The 19,996-nt window shown below is 36.4% G+C and overlaps 2 protein-coding genes across 3 annotated transcripts in view; one reads left to right on the forward strand and one right to left on the reverse strand.

Moving 5' to 3' along the window:
* Positions 1–244: 244 nt before the first annotated feature.
* On the reverse strand, positions 245–9,517 carry pdk3b (pyruvate dehydrogenase kinase, isozyme 3b). Its single transcript, XM_055180267.2, has 11 exons — positions 9,292–9,517; positions 7,315–7,456; positions 6,728–6,799; positions 6,287–6,471; positions 5,979–6,068; positions 3,500–3,577; positions 3,333–3,409; positions 3,113–3,214; positions 2,914–3,027; positions 2,726–2,839; positions 245–822 (listed from the first exon to the last, which is right to left on the reverse strand). The coding sequence occupies exons 1-11, from the start codon at positions 9,392–9,394 to the stop codon at positions 679–681; spliced, it is 1,221 nt and encodes a 406-aa protein (XP_055036242.2). The 5' UTR covers positions 9,395–9,517; the 3' UTR covers positions 245–678.
* Positions 9,518–11,720: 2,203 nt separating this feature from the next.
* The window catches only part of taok1b (TAO kinase 1b), a 34,204-nt gene continuing 25,928 nt past the window's right edge, over positions 11,721–19,996 (forward strand). The window contains exon 1 of one of the 2 annotated variants that reach the window (XM_055180935.2): positions 11,721–12,261. The gene's annotated coding sequence lies outside the window, so the exon portion shown is untranslated. Of the gene's footprint in view, positions 12,262–12,910; positions 13,238–19,996 lie in introns of those variants that run through there. The other variant, XM_055180936.2, reaches the window with a different exon arrangement.

Raw genomic sequence — 19,996 nt, forward strand, 5'->3', positions numbered from 1 at the left:
AACTTGAACAAAAAGATTTATAAGATTTATAATTACATTTGTTTTTTAACTAGTAATATAACTAGTAATATAACTAGTTACTTTCTCCAGGGAGTAATAAAGTAAAGTAAGGCATTACTATTTTTGAGAGTAATATGTAATACGTAATATATTACTTTTTTGAGTAACTAGCCCCAACACTGCCCACTACTAGCACCCAATGTTAACATGAAAGCAACGCAAGTAACTTGGTTTTTGGCTGTAATGTAGTAAAAGTTTCGTTTAGTTTATTTATATAGCACAATAAAACAACGGCGTTGACCACAGTGCTGTACACATCTAATAAAAACAAGCATATAATAAAACAATGTAAAAGACATCTTAAATAGACATAACAGTAAAACTCACACTCTAATAGATACATTTTGAGTTTTGCTTTAAATAGAGACCCATCCAAAGATCCTGTTTCAACAGAAAGTACACAAAAAAGAAAACTGCTCATCAACCTATTTATATTCACTGTAACACTATTCACCACACATCCGTGTAATAAAACACTAAGTAATAAATGCTAAAGAACTATATTGCTCATTGTTAGCTAATGCATTTACTTATGTTAACAAAAACAACCTTTTTATTAAATGTTACCATTAGGGTTTATAGTAAAATGTTCATTAATAATATGTTGGTAGAATAAAGTCATCTGTTGGCTTTATATGTGGATGCATCTCGTGGATCACTGCTGGGGTTGCTCCAGTCATCAGCCTCGGGACCTGTCTGGTAATGTCGCCATGCTGACATATTGAAGACTGGAAGACGCTCAAAAGATTCACTGGACACAGCCTGAGGACCACAGTGATAGGGAATCATTGCAAGCTTCCATTTGAATCAGAAACCAACCTTATGAAGATTAACCATGGTTCTTTAGTGGTAAAAGTATAGTAACCATGTTTTTTTTGGTGTATTGATTACTATTAGTTATACCACTGGGCTGTTGAATGCTTTATTCTGATTGGTTGAGAAATGTTAAATGGGTGTTTTTTTCTGTAAACCGCACACCTAACCTCTCAAATATCGTAATCGGAATAATTGACTCTGGTCCTAACTTTACCACCTTGGGTGTGCATTATTTTCGAATAATTCAATGGCCCGTTGTCAATTATTCCTTACCAAAACCATGTTTTTACTACAGTAACCATGGTTTAACTATGGTTTTGGAAAACCTTTTTGGTTTTAACTATAGTAAAAACGTAGTCCATTTACCATTTACCATCTAAAATATTGTTATACTCGTCGTGTCCACATGAGCGCATTGGTGCATGCAGCAAAAATAATATCAACGTGGAGTGAGCAGTCATGGGCATTGGATGCACGAGACCTCATTGCGTGTGGAGGTGTGCACTGTGTCCGAAATAGGCTTTATGCCCAGCTGCACTACTTCCTGAACTTCAGCCAGCTCCTTGTTTCCTGTCTGCCATTATTGGACAAACTGATTAATCCAGGTGTGCCTGACCTCAGTAGTCACACAACAATAATCAGACACACCTGGATTAATCAGTTTGTTTGTGACTACTGAGGTCAGGCACACTTGGATTAACCAGTTTGTCTAATAATGGCAGACAGGAAACACGGAGCCGGCCCAAGCCCAGGAAGCAGTGCAGCCGGGAACAAAGCCCATTGACCGACCTTGATGCAAGCCTGTGACGTATCTCTTTGATCGACCCATGCAAAACAATGCAATGCATACACCAGCCTGATCTCACAAGAAATCATACATATTTTATGTGTTGGATAATTCGTATCAATTAATACGAAGTTAATTGTGCAAAATCGTGCGATTCTCATGAAAAAAAACAACAACGAAACCTAATCCCAATGTCACAGGAGTCAAGGCAAATCATACCAAAACTTACGAATGTGGTCGTATGAATTAATATGAATTAGCCATTTTCGTGAGATAGCGTTGCCAATTTAAAACAAATTCTTTTACATATAATTAATAATTATTGGCTTATATTTGTATTGAATGTACCACTGGATAAGGAAAAAAATACAAACCTTGAGATTTCTGTATTGTATGTGTGTAGAAACAGAGCACGGCGCGAGTATAAACAAACCTTAAAACCGCGTGGAAACACGACCACGCCGCTTTCTCTCCTTCTTTGTAACGCGCTTTCAACTCAGCATTTTGAAAAGTTGAAGTATTTTCAACTGGATGCGGCACCGTCTGGCTGAAAAAAAAGAGAGCACGACGGGCACCATGACGCTCTATATTTGAGCGCGATTGCCTCAACACATATTTGTGCTTGCAAAAGACGCGACATGTGAATCGCCCCTAACCAGTCACAAAATTCATAGTAGCTGCGTTTCCACTACCCTAGCAAATTGCCATTGCGAATTGAAAATACGAAAATATACAAGTTTCCATTGGCCATATTTTCAATTCGCAATGTCAATTTGCGCAATTTGAATGGTAATGAACACGCATCTTGTGCCATACAAAAACCTATACCCACCATACATACTATGGATATGGCAACCACATTGCCATTTTTATTTACCATCAAGTCAGCACACTATGTTTTTAAAACATATCACATTTTTCTTCTCAACACTTTTTTTAAAGGCATAATCAATCTAAACAGGAATCATCAATATTAGTAGCGAAATGATCGTTATTGTGAGATCTTTTGGTCACAATAATATCGTGTTAGCCCCATTATGCACCAAGTATTCCACAAAATACCTTAAGATAAATAACTGCATCTGTCCCGACCCCTTCAATCGAGTACAGTTTCAAGTCTCCCTGAAAGTATCGAGCATAGAGTCTAGAGATTGGCAAGCCATAGCCAAAACCAGCCTGCAGACGAAAAACAACAGGTTACCAAACACTACAAATGCACACTCTTCTTATGCTATTTAGTGAATAGCTACCAGCGGCACAGCAGTTTGTGTGGGATCCAGCCGTGGTGTCGGTGCGGTGGAATACATGTAATTAAAGAGACGATCGATCTTTCGTAAGGGGACGCCTCCACCTTGGTCACTAATCTATGGAAAGACAACACACAAAAAGTAATGAGGTAATAAATGCTCACTGTTAGTTGTGAACACAGAGTGTGTGATTGTATGAAACCTTTATTGAAAGATCCTCTTTTCCCAGTGTAACCAGTGCCTTCACAGGAGGAAGCCCTTCATTGCTGTTTTCATACAGCTCCACTGTGGCCCGCATAGAGTTCTGCAAAAAACCCAACATACGAAAAGATCACATTAGCATACAAACACAAGCTCACTTCAGCAACTGCATTGCAACCTGTACTGAAAAAAACTTTTCTTTTTAAAAATACTTTTCTTACCTTGAACAGCTCAAACAGCATGTGGAAAAGATGAGAGGGCACATAGACCACCTGTATGGGCTTCTGTGGAGTTTTGTCTAACAAACAGATTGACATAAACATGGACTGAATGCAAGTATCAAATGCAAATTATTTTATAAGAGCATGGAAAGGTTTAGCAGGCTCACAATTGATTTCGCTAATCTTCAGCTCAGGCGCCATCATGTAGTACTGCTCACAGAGCATCTTCGCCGTCTCATATGCATCTGGGAGGAGAGTTGAGATGCTCAACAATTAAAAATCTCCTGTAAGAAGCTTGACCAGGGTCTAAACCAAGTGTCAAATTTCCTGACTTTCACTAACTAAAAAAGCTGAATTTCCATGACCTATGTCCAGGATGACATAGCTTAAATGAAACAATGCCAATAAACAGATGTTTAGATTGTTGTCTCACTTAAAATCAGACCCTGAACCGGCATTCCTTATGTCACTTAACAAGTGGATTACATTTTGATAAATGGAAACTTAAATTTAAAGGGACATATCATGTAAAATCAGAAATTTTCCATGTTTAAGTGCCATAATTGGGTACCCAGTGCTTCCTCAACCTAGAAAATGTAAAAAGATCAACTCAGTAACTTAGTTTTGGTAAACCATTCTCTGCAAACATGTGAAAAAATAGCTCATTGAAATTTTGCTTCCCTTGTGATGTCAGAAGGGGATAATACCTCCCCTTAATCTCCAACCACGGCACTGCCATTTAGTGCAGACTGCAGAGATCAGCTCATTTGCATTTTAAAGGACACACCCCAATTTTGCTCACACCTACAAAGTGGCAATTTTAACATGTTATAATAAATTTTATAAAACGGCCCGTTTTGGTTCTTCATTCTGATTGGTTGAAACGCGTTCTAAGCCATGCTAAATACCGCAACAGTTACACAATATAAATGTTAATGTATAAATTAGATGAATGTTGAATTATGAAAATAAACATCACAGTCTTTAATAATATTTTCATTGTGTCTTTGTTGTGTCTGTGTTGGTTGGGAACTGTGTTCTGTTGCAGCCACACTTGATTCTGAGGAACTACTTTGTTTGGCGGAAGAGTGATATTTGTACTAATATAATTACAACTTATTTGTGTTTTATTTTATGAAATCCTGCTAACGTTATGCATATGAAGTAACCGTTGTATAAAAGCAATAAGCCCCACAAAGCAGTGGGGTTACAGTGCATTTTATAACAGCTAAGGGGCTGCTTCTTGGGGCTTATTGCTTTAATCTATTTGATATTTTGAGATAAACTCACATATGTACTCTGAGGACACCAAATATCTATTTTACATCTTAAAAATAGTCTTGTGAAATTTCCCCTTTAAAAGAAAATGTGATATTCCATGACTTGGACAAAATATATAAAACTGACTTTCAATGTATGGAATAAAATGTATAAAATTCCAAGATATTCCAGAAAATCCATGACCCATGGTAACCCTGTGTGACAGACAACCTGTAACCCTGTAAAATGTCATAAACCTAGTAATACCATAGTACCATAATACCACAGTAAATGTAATACTCAACTATGATTAGTCAATCATGCCATCCATCACTCCTCGCACACCATAGGAATTAAATTGTTTCGCACCTCTCATCTGGGCTACTTTAATGCTTACTTGAAACTTTCACATGTTAAAATAATAACTTAAATACAACCCAATTCCAAAAAGACAGGTGCAATTTAGGACTAATACCAAATTTGACAGGTTAAAATAACATGGACAAATGAAACAGGTGATTTTAAACAGGCGAGGCAATTGCACTAAAGTATATAAGAAGTCTAAAAAAACTTAGTACTTCATTATGAAAGTTGGGTCAAGTCTCACCAATTCTGCAACAGACAAGTGTTATCAACATACATAGATTACATATTTACATATCACATTTTTTTAGAATTGGGTTTGCATTTCATCTCATCCTGTAAAATGCATCTAAAAAATGTAAAGGAGTAAATAAAGATTTGTCTTACACGGCAATGGAGCAAATTAGGAATGCACCAATATATCGGCCTACCTGTATAATCGGCATCAGCAGATAAAAGCATTTGTCCCCACTAACAATAGGCTTTATTGCCCAGCTGCACCACCTCCCAAACTTCAGCCAGCTCCTTGTTTCCTGTCTGCCATTATTGGACAAACTGATTCATCCAGGTGTGCCCGACCTCAGCAGTCACAACAACAATAATCAGACACACCTGGATCAATCAGTCCGTCCAACAATGGCAGACAGGAAACAAGGAGCCGGCCGAAGCCAAGGAAGTAAAGCAGCTGGGCACAAAGCCTATTGGGGCAAACATCGGAAGATTGTTTTAAAACATCCAATAATCAGGGCAAGTCGGGTGACACGGCAGAATTACAGAATTACTTGTATGCTTTGCACTTCTACGATTTCACAACATAATACTTTAAAAGTAAAAAGCAAAATTTTGGTATCTATCATTATCGGTAGACGTCATCCCAAGTAATCGAATATCGGTATCGGTGAAATTTTGTATCGGTGCATTCTTATATTGTTTTTAATGACGTTTACATATTTTTAATGGAAATCAAGACAAAACGATGTAGCAAACCAGTTAGATATCAGAGCATGTTTCTCTTTCTCTCACCTTTCACCACCTCGGCCACATTGCACGTTGGGTCGATGCTTCCGATGTGTTTTGGCTGTGCGAGAGAAGCGGCATCACCAAACAGGAGAGCTGTCAGAAAAACAAATAGCTTACTGCTGGATGAATGAGCAGATATTAGTATAACAATTTATTATAACCCAAAAAAGCGAAAGTCAGCGTTAAGTTAAAGTGGGTATTAGGACATTTTTCTTTTAGGGCAAAGGATTAATTCCCAGCTCTTTATTAATGTTTTAGCATTATATATAGTGCATCACGTACAGTATTACAAAATGTGATATACTGCTCACTGTGCTGGTTGATGAGCATGCGATAAGAAATACGGCTGGTGTAGAAACGGTCCAGGAAGTATTGCACATTGCTGCTGACAAAAGGGTCAAAACCAAACTTCTCTTTGTATTCGATGACACCTTGAGCCATAGTGGGCACCACATCATTGTGCCTGTTACGAATCTTAATCAGGATGTCTAGAAAGCTAAAGCCCATACAAAGACAAGAAGACACTGTGTACAACTGGCACAATCTCTATTTCATTTTAATCCCAAAATCATTGCCATCCATTTTGTTATTTGGATTTATTTATTTTTATTTATAATACTGAATAGTACTGACTACAGCAGTGACTGAGGGACTGCTAAGCAGGTAAAACTATGATTTTGATTTGTTAACACAGTGATACTAATGGAAACCTAAAATACTTTTTAATGTAAAATGGGCTACTGCAGACTCACTCATTCAGAGTATGTGGATCCTCTGGACTTCTTGTCTCATACTTCAACAGCTCTTCAAAGCTTTGGCTATACCTAATACCACAGAAAAAAACACGTATTTGAAGTATTTGATATACCAGCCCATTCTCATGATTTGCGTATAAATAGCACGCAGTGTGAAAAGCCGTGCAATACATAAGCCAAATTCCAAGTTTTTGTGCATATGATATGCCAGTTTAGTACTGTTTAATATTGTTGTTGTTTTGTTTTAGTTCTTATCTATTATAATCTATTTTCATTACATTTTTGTTTACATATATTGCTTTTTAGTAATCTTAAGGTGTCAGTAACATTATCTCATTGGTTTGTATTACTGTGTGCATACAATGGCAATAAATATTCATTATTCATTTCTTCAAATCTGGTGCTTCTGTAGGTTAACTGCATTAATAGGGCAAAAGTCAGGGGTTTAATAGCATAATGGTAAGATAATGCATACATTTCAATGCACTCTGGATACATGCGTTTGCCAAATGCATAAGTGTAAAGTTTTATAACATCTCACGCTCATCATCACACCTGGCCTCACAGGGCCCTGTGGTGCTCACCAGGACTGGACCAGTTTGACGGACGGCTGGCTGAGAATATTGGCAGGCAACAGGGTCACTTCCCTCATGGTATTGGCCAGCCTCACCGCCAGTTCCTTACGCAGGAACATGTAGGAGGTTTTTTCACATGCATTTTCCCTGCCTGATTAAATAAGAGGTAAAACATATTGAGGGTTTTGTATGTTGGTGTGTGCGGTTCTGGTACACTGAACAGCACCTTCAGTATTACAACTTTTTTATAAACATTTGCTGTGCAACTCAGTTTGTACAGCATTCACCATTGCATTCGATCCCAGGGAAGACACATACTGATAATAAAAGGTACTGCTTGAATTCACTTTGGATAAAAGCATCTGCCAAATGCATAAAAACAACCACATTTGATTGTACACCTCTGTTCTGCTTTAATTTTTAACAATTAAACATATATTATGTAATAATATACAATACATGCTGGATAACTGAACTACAGTGCATGTGCAATTTTGCATTTATAAAACGTAATATTAATGCAATGTATTTGTTTATAAACACTGATGAAGGTATCTGTACTTACAACCATGTAGTAAAAAGTTTAGGAACAACTAATTCATTTAAGAATTGTTATCTTAAAATTGATCTAAAAAATTTTAATTTTTGAAATCATTTAAAAATAAATACAGTATAGATGGTTTCATCTGACTTACATGTGTTGTCACGTTACCTTCCGATCTCTGTTTGTTTGATGACTAGTTGCTAAACTGAATTCTGATACACATACCTCATCGAAAATAACTAATGTTTTGGTTTCCTAAAAAGAGGGGAGATGGCGATCATAGATATTGATACACTTAAGCTATGATTTAAACTAGGGTTATCTATTTTTTTTTTATTTTGCTTGTTATCAGAGATATACTACTCTAAATGGACTGTTGTTGATTCTTTGTGGAAGTCTACTGGATGTTACGTTTATTCCTCGAAAGCCGTTTGTTTATGTTGTTACTGCTGAAACTGTCTATATTACATTATGTGGATGAGTTGGACTAGATCAGTGGTTCTCAAACTGGGGGCCCTGCGATGGTGCCAGGGGGACCCGGTTTACTGACATTTTATAAAATAAATACATTGATTATAAATTCTGTGTAATTAAATCTTAGACAGCACTACATTAAATAATTTAATATGTTTTGTTTAATTTACATGTTAAGTTTTGGAATGTTTTAGGTCATACATTTTCTTTGGGGGGCCACAAAGTCATGCACCGTACAAGGGGGGCCGCACACTGAAAAAGTTTGAGAACCACTGGACTAGATAACTTAGAAAAAACAACCAAAATGTAGCAATGTATACTGTATTTAACAATAACAATTTACAATAACATTTCTTGTTAAAATTAGTTAACTACATTAGTAAGCATGAACTAACAATGACCAAAACTTCTACAACATTTATTAATCTAGCTAATTACATTTGCAGAGTAAACTAACAAATAATAAACAATTTAATCTGTTTTGCCTTTAACAAAGGTATTACAAAGGTAAACAGCCTACTTTAACAAGACATAAACAAAGATGAATAAATGTTGTGAAACATGTTAGGTAACCAATGACAACTTATTGTACAATTTTATTGTAAACATTGGCTGAACATCTGAAAAATGTGTATATATGTCCAAATGTTACATTTCTAGTTTTCCAGAACTGCACCAAGTTCATGTTTTTATGACACGCACAGTAGCCTATGTACAGTTGAGTCTATTTTTATTTTATCAGTGCTGCTGCGCCAAAGGGTTTTCACTTTCACTTGACCTTAACAATCAAGGATATAGATAGGCTATATACAGTAAATATATTTAACATGATAATTTATATACCCAGAAAACATGGTAAAATGAATGAAAAGGAAATACGCAACCCGACAAAACTTTTTCAAAAACACTGCAAATGCTTTCCCCCGCGCAATAGTCAACGTTATCGCATTGTTGCACATGCTACTCACCAAAATCCAGAAACTGTTTGATTGACATCGGCGAGGGCGAGAACCTTGAATAATAATCAATTTTGTGCGTGACATTTTTAAATAAAAAGTTGATGAGTTTCATTATTACAAAGTAAGTCTCATCGCGCGTTCATAAAGCTGACGCCCTCTTCTGGCGCGATGAGGTCACACAGTTTTAAAGAATACGCAGTGCTGGATGTCGCAATATTTTTATCATATCATGTTTCATTTCGTCGCTTGGAGCATTTATTATTTCTAGGTGTGTTCGACTTCAGTTGGCGCTGCGCAGAGCGAGCAGCGTATGACATCAACGTACCGCGAGAGCGAATCCACAGCTCTGCGTGATTTTATGTCATACGCCGATTGGCCTGCGCAGCGCCGCATGTTGTCAGACACTTGCTGTCACTCAGTGTGTGATCTCTGCTGTTGGTGTTTAATCTTATGTTTGGGGTTGTTTATTTCACTGTTTCGAAAAAACATGTTTAAGAACAAACCTAGGGCTGCATTACAAGTAATCGTGTATGTGTGTGTATTGTGTAAAACAATTATGTATATTATATAAATACACACACATGCATGTATATATTTAGGAAATATTTACATGTGTATTAATTATTATGTATGTGTATTTATAAATACATAGTTATTATACACACATATATAGCCTAATGTAAACAAAAACTTTTATTCTGTAAACATTTAGCGATTAATTGTTATGCAGCCCCAAATAATATTTAGTATTATTATAGTCATGGTAACATCAATGCATTTTTTACATTTGTAACACTTGAACTCACACCGCCTGTCATTCATCTACTTTATAAAGCTTGTTTTGGTTTTGTATTACAATATCTAGTTTAATTCTTCACATAATTTACATATTCCAGGCCATTCTCTTTTATTTTATCCTTCCCTAATGTTAGATCTACATTTTTTCTATCTTTTTGCATGAAGTCCTATGCTTACCCATGTACAGTATGTATGGAATTTGTCTATTCTGCCAAGCCTGCACGCATCTCCTAATTTCAAGCATTTAAAAATGTGGTATGGTATAAAAATAAAATATGGTAGGCTACTATTTTTATGATTACTATTATTATTTAACTCTCTAGTGTTATAATCTTCCCAAATTTAATAGCTACTTTAACAAAGTTTTGGGAAAATATTTTTCATACCAATGCATCACAAAGAAAGTAGTGAACTGAAACAGTCCTGTGTTTCGTAAAGGTTAATTCATGAGACTTGCAAGGCATTCCACAAATTCCCAGACACGTGAGTGGGTCTAACGGCTCTGATCATTTTACAATTTTAATAATATATTTTTTAATAATACAATTATTTTGGCATTATACATTTATTGGTAAAATATTTATCGAGTGGAAACTGATCACCCAAGCATGTGATTTAAAAACAAGAACAATCGTCGCCATCTACAGGATGAACAACGAATTACCATTAAACTGTAAACTAGAAAAGCATAAAGTACAGTACTGGCGCCACAATTTTTCTACATTTTACAAGACACTACATTTGAAAGTCTTATGTTTTCCCGATGTATTATTTATCAACAGCTCTCATCTTGGCAAAAGGGCTCAAAATACATGCATAAATGGCTTTTTACAATATAAAGTAGCTAATTGACATGTATTAACCACAACCCATCTCAAAGTTAAAGAGTTCATGAAACCAGTTTTGCTTGTCTGTCGCATTTATAAGATAGCCCGGGCATGCTTTGCAAATGAAACTAGTCATGCCATAGTACACTGCACAGGAAAACAAATGAGTATACACCTTGGAGCATTTTTATTTGGTTTATGATTTGGGTCATTGAGTTTTTATTAAACCTTTTCGAACCCCATTGACCTACATTAGGCTATTTACCCAAACTACCCCCTGAGATTTTAAGTAAATATTTCAATAATTGAATAGTATATTTGCATCAAAACATTTCTTTTTCACCCATTTATTTTAGTAGTATTTTGTAGTATGTAGTATTTTACATAGTTATTGTCATGTTATTACCTGTTATTGAACATTTATTGGAGTTTTCAGTTGTTTGATATTTTGTAGAGTTGAGTAATGGTTACATGACATGCAGTTTAAACAAGTAAAATGTATATTTTGTTAGTGTTTTATTTAGATTTTTTAATATTTATTAACATTTTATAATTCATTCTTTTTTTATCAACCTCCTGCAATTCTGCCTCGAACTCCAGTTTGGGAAACTCAAACCTGCCATATGACGATGGTTTTGTAATAAATGCAAGTTGTATAATAACATTTAACCCCAAAATTGCTCCCAAAATTGGTACTTTAATCCCCGCCCACATGGTGGTAAACGCCACACTCACATTAACGCCCTCGGTGCTTGTTGGATTGCAGTAGGGAGAGAGAGAGAGAGATAGAGAGAGAGAGAGAGAGAGAGAGAGAGAGAGAAAGAGAGAGAGCGAGCAAATCACTGCCCGGCCACACAGAGCACAACAGACGCGACCCGCATGAGGAACAGCCGGGGCGACATTGAAGGATAGAGGGTGCCGTCACGATTCTGATGGGTAAAGAGAGCGCTCGCAGTGTTGTTCTGCGAGCTGCCCATAACATTTCACCCGTGTTTTCCACGAAGGAGGTGAAAACTGCCCGTCGCCATTTTTTTGGAAGTGACTGACTGGGAGTGGAGAGTTAGCTGCAAGCTGGCTAGATTTTTAAGGGCCCCGGCTGATTTAGTTTATATCCCCTGTGAGTCATCACTTTCAGCGCTGTCACCTCGGACGGTTCGAGCACTGTAAAGACCCCGACCCTTCTCCACCACCACACGAGCCGCCTGAGGTCTGAAGGAATACACGACGCGAGATTTTATTTACACATTTCTCCCGTATCCCCACTAACTGTTCCACCCAGGATAGCTGCTGTGGGCTAAATTAGCCACATTAGCAAGCTTAGGTTTTGTCCTGGAAAAGCTGGCCTGGTGGACGGGTAAGATCAACTAACGTTACACCCTTAAACGAGCCGTTTATCTGCTCTTATCAGGACCTTACCGATGTCTTGTTATCGATGTTTTGTGTCGTCGTATGAAGTAAACTTGGCTTAACATTCCAGTAATTATTAAGCTATTACGACTCGATCAGTTTTATTTGATCGGTCTTATGGCATAAGTTGGGTTTGGTCTGCAGGTTTGCGTATGTGTAACATGTTTAGCTTCTTGATTTGAACGTATTTACTATCACGAAAGGTTGTTGTCACTTATGACAGCATTGCAAAACCTGGCTTTATTTACAGGTTAACATAAACATTTTATAATTAAGTTATGTCTTATAATAACTGTGACAGTGTTTAAACTGAGAAATAAGTAGAATTTGGACTGTTTGCCGTCTTGGACGATTGAATTGATAGTTAAACACCTAATGAATTTATGATTTGTACATTTATTATACACGTATACCGTTCTGAATAGTAAAGTCAATATACTTAATGTGATAAAAGGTTATCAGTTCATAAGAAAATTTTCAATGTCGCATTATTATTACACCGACACTCCCTAGTTACTGTACTGTTTCCACAGGCTTTCATAACTAAACAACAAGGCTTGTAAATTGTTCCTATCATACAAAATAAGTGTTCATGTGGAGATTTTGACGGGCAAACAGTAGATTAAACGCTGGTTTATCGAGAACTGCGTTCAGTAACGCGCACCGCATTCCTCTCGCGCTGTGTTGACATTGCGTAACACCGGACTGACCAACAGCTCGTGCCCATACACTCTTCCCTGCCTGTTCCTATTAAAAACATCGTTCGCGATATTTACCTGACCTAGAGACAATACGGTTCACTTATCATCATAGTTATCTCCATTTATTAGGTTACTATCAAACAGCGTCGTCTCAAAGATGACAGAAGATCAGCCTGAATATTGATCGCCTATTGAGAGCTTAGGGGGAACGTGTACATGTCGGTGTGTATATCAGATCTGATTTGTTTTTATTATAAGACCCACTAATGCGTGTGCAGGTTAAAATGTCTTCTGATGTATGTTACGTAGTGATTCAATTATAAACGTTTGCTTTTTAGGTATTTCTTTTGTTCTCATGTAAACAGGGGGCATGCCATTGTTTTTATTAATGCTTTGCTATCTGGTTTCATAATGCAAGTGATGTTATCGCTATAGCTGTGTATTGTTCTCATTGTTTTAAAGAGGTGACCAACGATTTTATGTCCTCGAAAATTTCAGCATTTTTCCAATGTTGTTTTCCTCTGTGGTAAATTGGGACATGATTTCTGTCACCTCGTTTTAGACCTTCCTTTACTGTAATTTTGTCATTATTTATTCCATAGTACTAAATATGAGCATTTTTTACATTAAGTAGGCATTTGTGGTTGTTCTTGTGACCCAAAGATCATCTGTTATGATGCTCAAATGCATAAACCAGATCTTCGGCTTTTGCTGTGTATATTATTTAGTCAAAATATTGTAAATGGTCATAAGGCATAATAAACACTGCAAAGCCAAATGAAATAGAATTTATTTGGTAGTCAATATGTTTTGCCAAATACAACCAATTCAGACCTTGAGGCATACATGTCCAACCTAATGTATGTTAAAAGCAATTAATGTTATATTATTTCATTAATATTTTATTGGCTTCCTGGGAATCAGCCAACTTAGTTTTTGCAATGGCATTGGAAAGCAACAGCAATTAATTCTTTGGATTATCCATTATAAACCGCCCTTTGTTTGGCTTTTGTTCATCAGTTCATTATGGGTTTGATTGAAAATGTATGTTACTGTCTGAAACAGCATGTTTTTCTTGATAAAATGTAACTGTCTGTCTGTTTTTATGCATCTCTTTAGTGCCCTAGTTCTTGTATTATGTGGCAGATTTCTAGTTCATGATCACAGTTTACTGTATTCTGGCAGCAATATTAGAAATCCATTGCATTTTCACTGCGTAGTGTTAAAAAGCATCTTTAGCTGCTGTTGTGGACAGTGAAACAGGTTTATTTTGAGTTGGGATTTGGGAATGAGCTGTCTACAACAAGAAAGCATTAAGGTTACATTGAATCTTTGAAGGGATAGTTCACCCAAAAATGAAATTATGTCATCATTTACTCAACCTCATGTTGTTCTGTATTAATTTCTTTGTTCTAAATGAACACAAAGGAAGATATTATGTGGAATGTTTATAACCCGATCATGAGCCCCATTGACATCCATAGTAGGAAAAATAATACTATGGAAGTTAATGTCGCTTCTGATCGGTTTGGTTACAAACATTCCTCAAAATATCTTTCTTTTAATATCTTCTATTAAAAATCAAAATGTCAATCATATGATTAATGATGAGTAATTCCTGTACAGATTTGCTTCTTTTGGTCGTTGTAGTTTAATTCTTCCTTTGCCCCATCAGATAATACTGTCATTCAGTTGATTTGTAATATCATTCCTATAAATTGTGCAGTTATAAATAAACATTTAGGCCTGGCTTCACAGACAAGGCTTAGCTAAAGCCAGGCCTTAGTTAAAATTAAGATGTTTAAGCATGGTTTATAATCATGCCTTAGAAAAAGACATTACTGGTGTGTATCTTGAGACAAATCAATGGCACTGACATATTTTAAGATCTGTATGTACAAGTTATTTTGAGTTGAGACAGCTCAAACATGTCTTAATCTAGTACTAGCCTTAAGCCTTGTCTGTGAAACCGGAGGTAAATTTCTTTTTGCCAATCAAATCTTAGTACGGTCATGCTCAGAATAAGCTCACCATTCGATTTTATTAAAACGAGGCAACAAAGGAGTATAACTCAAAATAATTGAATTTCACCTTAACAAAATTAAACTAGATACCTGCACCAGGAAGAAGGAACCTTCTCTCATGAGAACAGTTAAACAGAAGAGATGTTGATCAATACATGAGGCTTTTAGTGAAGGACATTCATACTCACTTTAAAAAAAAGATTTGTTGGTTAAACTTAAAGTGAAATTACCTGGTTGCCTTAAAATTTTGAGTTCATTCAACTTAAAAATATTAGTTTTTTAATTTTTATTACTGATATTTTCAAGTTGAATTAACTCAATTAAAGGGATAGTTTGGCCAAAAATAATAGTAAACCCATGATCTTCTCACCCCCAAGTCGTCCAAGATGCAAATGTCCATCATTTTTCAGACAAACACATTCTCAGTTATTTAAAAAAATGTCTTAGATCTTCCAGTCGTTAACAGTAAAGTTACGGGGTCCACGTACTTTAAGTACAAAAAATGTGCATTTATCCTTCTCCAAAGAAATCCAAACGGCTCCAGGATGATAAACAAAGGCCTTCTGAGGGTAATCCACGTTTATCCATATTTAAAAGTTTATAAACGAAAATAACTAGCTTCCGATAATGCCGCCATCTTAGACTCCTCTGTATTCAGGAGAGAGTATCAGCGTAGTGTACGCACTTTTCTTAGTGACGTATGACAAATGCGGAGGGCGGGGGCACAGAGCAGCAGTAGAGAAACCTTTATAAACTGCATACGCTCTCATCTTGAATGCAGACGTGATTAAGATGGCGGCGTTATCGGAAGCTAGTTATTTTCGTTTATAAGGTTTAAATATGGATAATTCGACAACAACACTGCACTGATTTCCCTCAGAAGGCGTTTGTTTATAATCCGGGAGTCGTTTGGATTTCTTTGTAACATCAAAGAGCTTGCATATCACAAAGATAACAGATCGGTAATCGGTATCGGCTGCAAAAATCCTGATCGGAGCATCCCTAGAAATCACCTAAACAAACACGCCCCTACCCCAATGGAATCTGGACCTTCTGTTGATAGACTCGCCCCACACATACGCAACCCAGACAACGATGTTGTTTAGTAGACACGCACCTTACTGCTGATTGGCTACAAGTAGGGCTGTAACAATTAATCGTCTGAAATCGATTCTGAATCGCAAGGCTGCGATTCTTTGTTTCATGCACAGCTTGTGTGTGTTCTACGGCATTTGGTCAGTAGGAAGTCCTTATCAATCTAAAATCATTATAAGTCGTTTATAATGTGCATTTAAAAAAGCAACACTCGTTAAATAAAACATTTAAAAATATTCTTTATTATCATGAAAATACCTGAAACAATTTGAAGAACAGCGATATAAATATTCCTGTAGACATTTCCTGCACTGTAAAAAAATACTTTGCTGCCTTAAAATTTTTTGTTAAATCAACTCAGATTTACAAGTCATGCCAACAGAGATGAGTTGTAACAACTAATAAAACAGTTGAGAAATGTCAACTTAATTTGATAAGTTATAACAACTCACCTGTAGTTATAACAACTCATCTCTAGTCAAGATAAATAATAGTAAGTTGAAATGACTTGTAAATCTGAGTTGATTCAACAAAAAATTATAAGGCAGCAAAGTATTTTTTACAGTGTGGAATAGCTTTTGTAATGCTACTTCTTCTGTGGCACAAAGGGAGTTTCTGCACGAGAGCGCCCCCTGGCTTTTTGCATGGTTAATCTTTACACCCCTAGCTACAAGTGTGCTTTGGTAATCAGCCCGACTCTCTTTTCCAGCGCGTTTTTCAGATATCGTGCACTCCGCCTTTAAGGCAACCAGGTAACTTTTTTTTTAAGTTGAACCAATTTTTTTACAGTGCACAAAGAAACCAGAAAGAACATGTCTGGTATCGTTCCGATTTCTCTATCTGAAAGGAGTTCATTCAATATACAGTATGTCATTCAATATTTATACATACATAAATGCATACAGAAGTATTGGAGCCTTTCGGTTGTGATTGGTGAGAACCATTCTAAGAATGAGCTTCAAAAAGATCCTGCAGCATTTCTTCCTTTGTGTTCACGGTAAAACATCTTGAGTACATATTTATGTGAACTACTCCTTTAAGGAAACATTTATTTTAAGCATACACAAGATCACTTTGAATACCTTGGATATTTAAGATGCTTTTATAAGTTGAAAGACAGTGAAGTTGAATGACAGTGAAACAAATAGGAATGTGAAATCATTCACCTGGATGTTCTGACTATGTTTGTCCTTAGTTCATTTTCTGTCACCTATTGTTTTTAAATTATGATATATTTTTAGATTAGGTTTTCTTACAGGTTTGTTGAAAACATAATATTTTATAACTGACTGGATGGAACAGACTTCTGCATGCTGATTGTATCATTTAGTAATCTGTTCATTTCACTCTTTGGAAATCTGATATATTTTAGTCAACAATGCTTTTAGTGTTGAATCGTGCCTGGAACTCGAGGTAGGCTAGATGTCAGGAATAATCTCGGACATCTCTGCAGTTATTGAAGTGTTTCATCTATGCATTTCCTGTTAGTGCTCTCTGGAAGAATGTCAGTATGAATTGCATTCGTATAGCATGACTTCAGGTCGCTAAATGACAGGTTTTAATAGAAAGTTTTTGTGTTCATGTGTGTCCTTGTCTCATACACAATTTATGCTAGTTTGTTGTGTTTAATGGTTTTTGAAACCTGGAGAAAGTTTTCTCTTTCTTGTGACTCTCTAATGGCCACCACACACAAGACAATCTTAAATCCAGACTGTCTTGGTGGTTGTACAGGTGTTCTTATCAGAATTTTGTGTGGTGTGTTAAAGGTGCAGTGTGTATATTTTAGAAGGATCTCTTGACAGAAATGCAATATAATATACATAACTATATTATTAACATACAGTGCGGGTCCCCGTACATGGAAGTCTCCATTTTGCACTGTCATGTTTCTGCCCTAAACTGTCAAACTACTCTAAAAAACGCGTTTTGTTACAACTTTGTCTCAGATGATGACGTGTTATAATATTTGTGCGTAGGTCCTACGGTGTAGCCGCGATGGCGTAGGTTATGCTTCGTTTTTTTTTTAAACTTTTGCGTTGTCGTCGACGTGCAAACACACGCAAGACTGCTGGTAGGCAGTATTCACACGTGCTACCACAGTAGCAGCGCGACGTCAATGAAGAAGCAGCTTGGCAAGTTAACCCACAAACGATTGAAATGAAGGTAAAACAGCAACTTGTTGTATGTTTTGAGATGACCAGCAGTGATGGAAGTACATAAACAGCAACTAATGTTGCAGTTTGAGTTAAGTCACTCTTCAACCTGGTCCATCTTTGTTCTCACCTTCACAAACGGAAATACCTATGACACAGTTTTTTACGGTAGGGGTTCTATTTAGGGATGGGCATTTTCCAGTAATTTAATATTCGAATATTTAAGCTCATAAAGAACGAATGTTGGAATATTCGTTTATTTAAATTACGTTAATTAAGACATACATGTTTTGTATTTTTCATTTTGTCACAATTTCACAGAAGGCTTATAATTAGGAAATATCAACAACAAGCTAAGCTTATATTCCGTATATGTTTTTTTAAGTTGAAAACATTGTAAAAATATATTTTTATAATTCTTCTTAAAAAAAATAGCCTACAGAAAAATGGTGTTAAAACCCGTGCGGGGCGAAGTCTGAGTCAGTTTCAAGTCGGTCGTTAGTACGAATACCAAATATAATACCCAAACCCAAGTGAAGTTTAAAGTTTGAGGACTTCACAAAGTACGCTATCATCATGTAAACATCTCAAAACACCAAGGAAGAACCCAGAGCAAACTAAAAAACATAGACTTCATAACAGACTGCTCGGTCGGCATATGAATATCTTAAATACAATTTAGTCTATCTGCTCAGGTGAAAGCCTGTTCTACAATACAATAATGCCAGGCTGCGGAGAAAACTCTGCTCCGTGGTGGTTATCCGGTAAAAACAACAGACGAATCTAACAAGAATATCTGAATTTAACATTATTTTACAAATAACGTAAGCTGGCCCGATATCTTATTCCTGACTGTGCAAAGTTACAAGCTTAATTTAACAACACAAAGACGGAGCTATTACTGTTTGCTTTTAAACGGCCATGTGCAGTTATCCGGTTCATTTTCGAAAGAGCATCACATATAATAAATGTTCTCTGTTTCATTTCATTCTCTGTGTCTGTCTCGTTATTAACAAAATAAAGTAGACTATAAAGCAGGAATCTTACAAATCTCTCATGATGCGCGCAGCGGAGAAGCACGTCTAAATAACATGTGGCCAAAAACTGAAAACCCGGAGTTAAAACTAAATACTTAAATTCGTCTGCAATCTGAATGGCCAAACAATCAGAAATACATACAAATACATTTTAATGTATATTTTACATTAAAGTCTGAAAATTCTAATATTTGTGCCCATCCCTAGTTCTAGTGGACCAATCACAGCGCTTGTGGTCCGTGTAGAACTGACGTGCTGTAAAAAAATTTGGCGAGTTGCATGTCAGGCTATGCAGAGGTTGGATAACCTACAGCTTAGACCTTATGCGCAACAATAAATTGGAGTTTAGTCCTGTGATGGCTACCGTAGATTCACTTTGCGTTTCGAAAAGGGAGGGGTGAGCTGTGGACTGAGCTGTTGGTTGCAAATCACACCAAAATCAGCACACTTTTTTTTATGTCATGTCTTTGCTCTAGGGATGCGCGATAATTTGCATGTGATTGTCACGCGCATCTCATCAGTGAAGCCGGTTCCGTGATTAGAAGTAAATTGTCATCAGCTGCTTTCAGATGGAGCGGCATTTACTTCACAAAGTCGTAGTTCACTGACAATCGGGGCAATTTCGCATTAATTATCGCGGACGTATCACCTGCGATATGTATGCGATATGGC

Source organism: Misgurnus anguillicaudatus, chromosome 9, assembly GCF_027580225.2.
Source record: "Misgurnus anguillicaudatus chromosome 9, ASM2758022v2, whole genome shotgun sequence".
NCBI classification, from domain to species: domain Eukaryota; kingdom Metazoa; phylum Chordata; class Actinopteri; order Cypriniformes; family Cobitidae; genus Misgurnus; species Misgurnus anguillicaudatus.

What these genes read in the sequence shown, in the direction of transcription:
- pdk3b (XM_055180267.2), bottom strand. Translation starts at nt 9,394, where the DNA reads ATGAAACTCATCAACTTTTTATTTAAAAATGTCACGCACAAAATTGAT. An exon ending in GTCAAACTGGTCCAGTCCTG is followed by an intron (nt 6,800 to 7,314) that starts GTGAGCACCACA and finishes CTGTGGTATTAG; the next exon opens with GTATAGCCAAAGCTTTGAAG. An exon ending in CATGCTCATCAACCAGCACA is followed by an intron (nt 6,069 to 6,286) that starts GTGAGCAGTATA and finishes TTTTTCTGACAG; the next exon opens with CTCTCCTGTTTGGTGATGCC.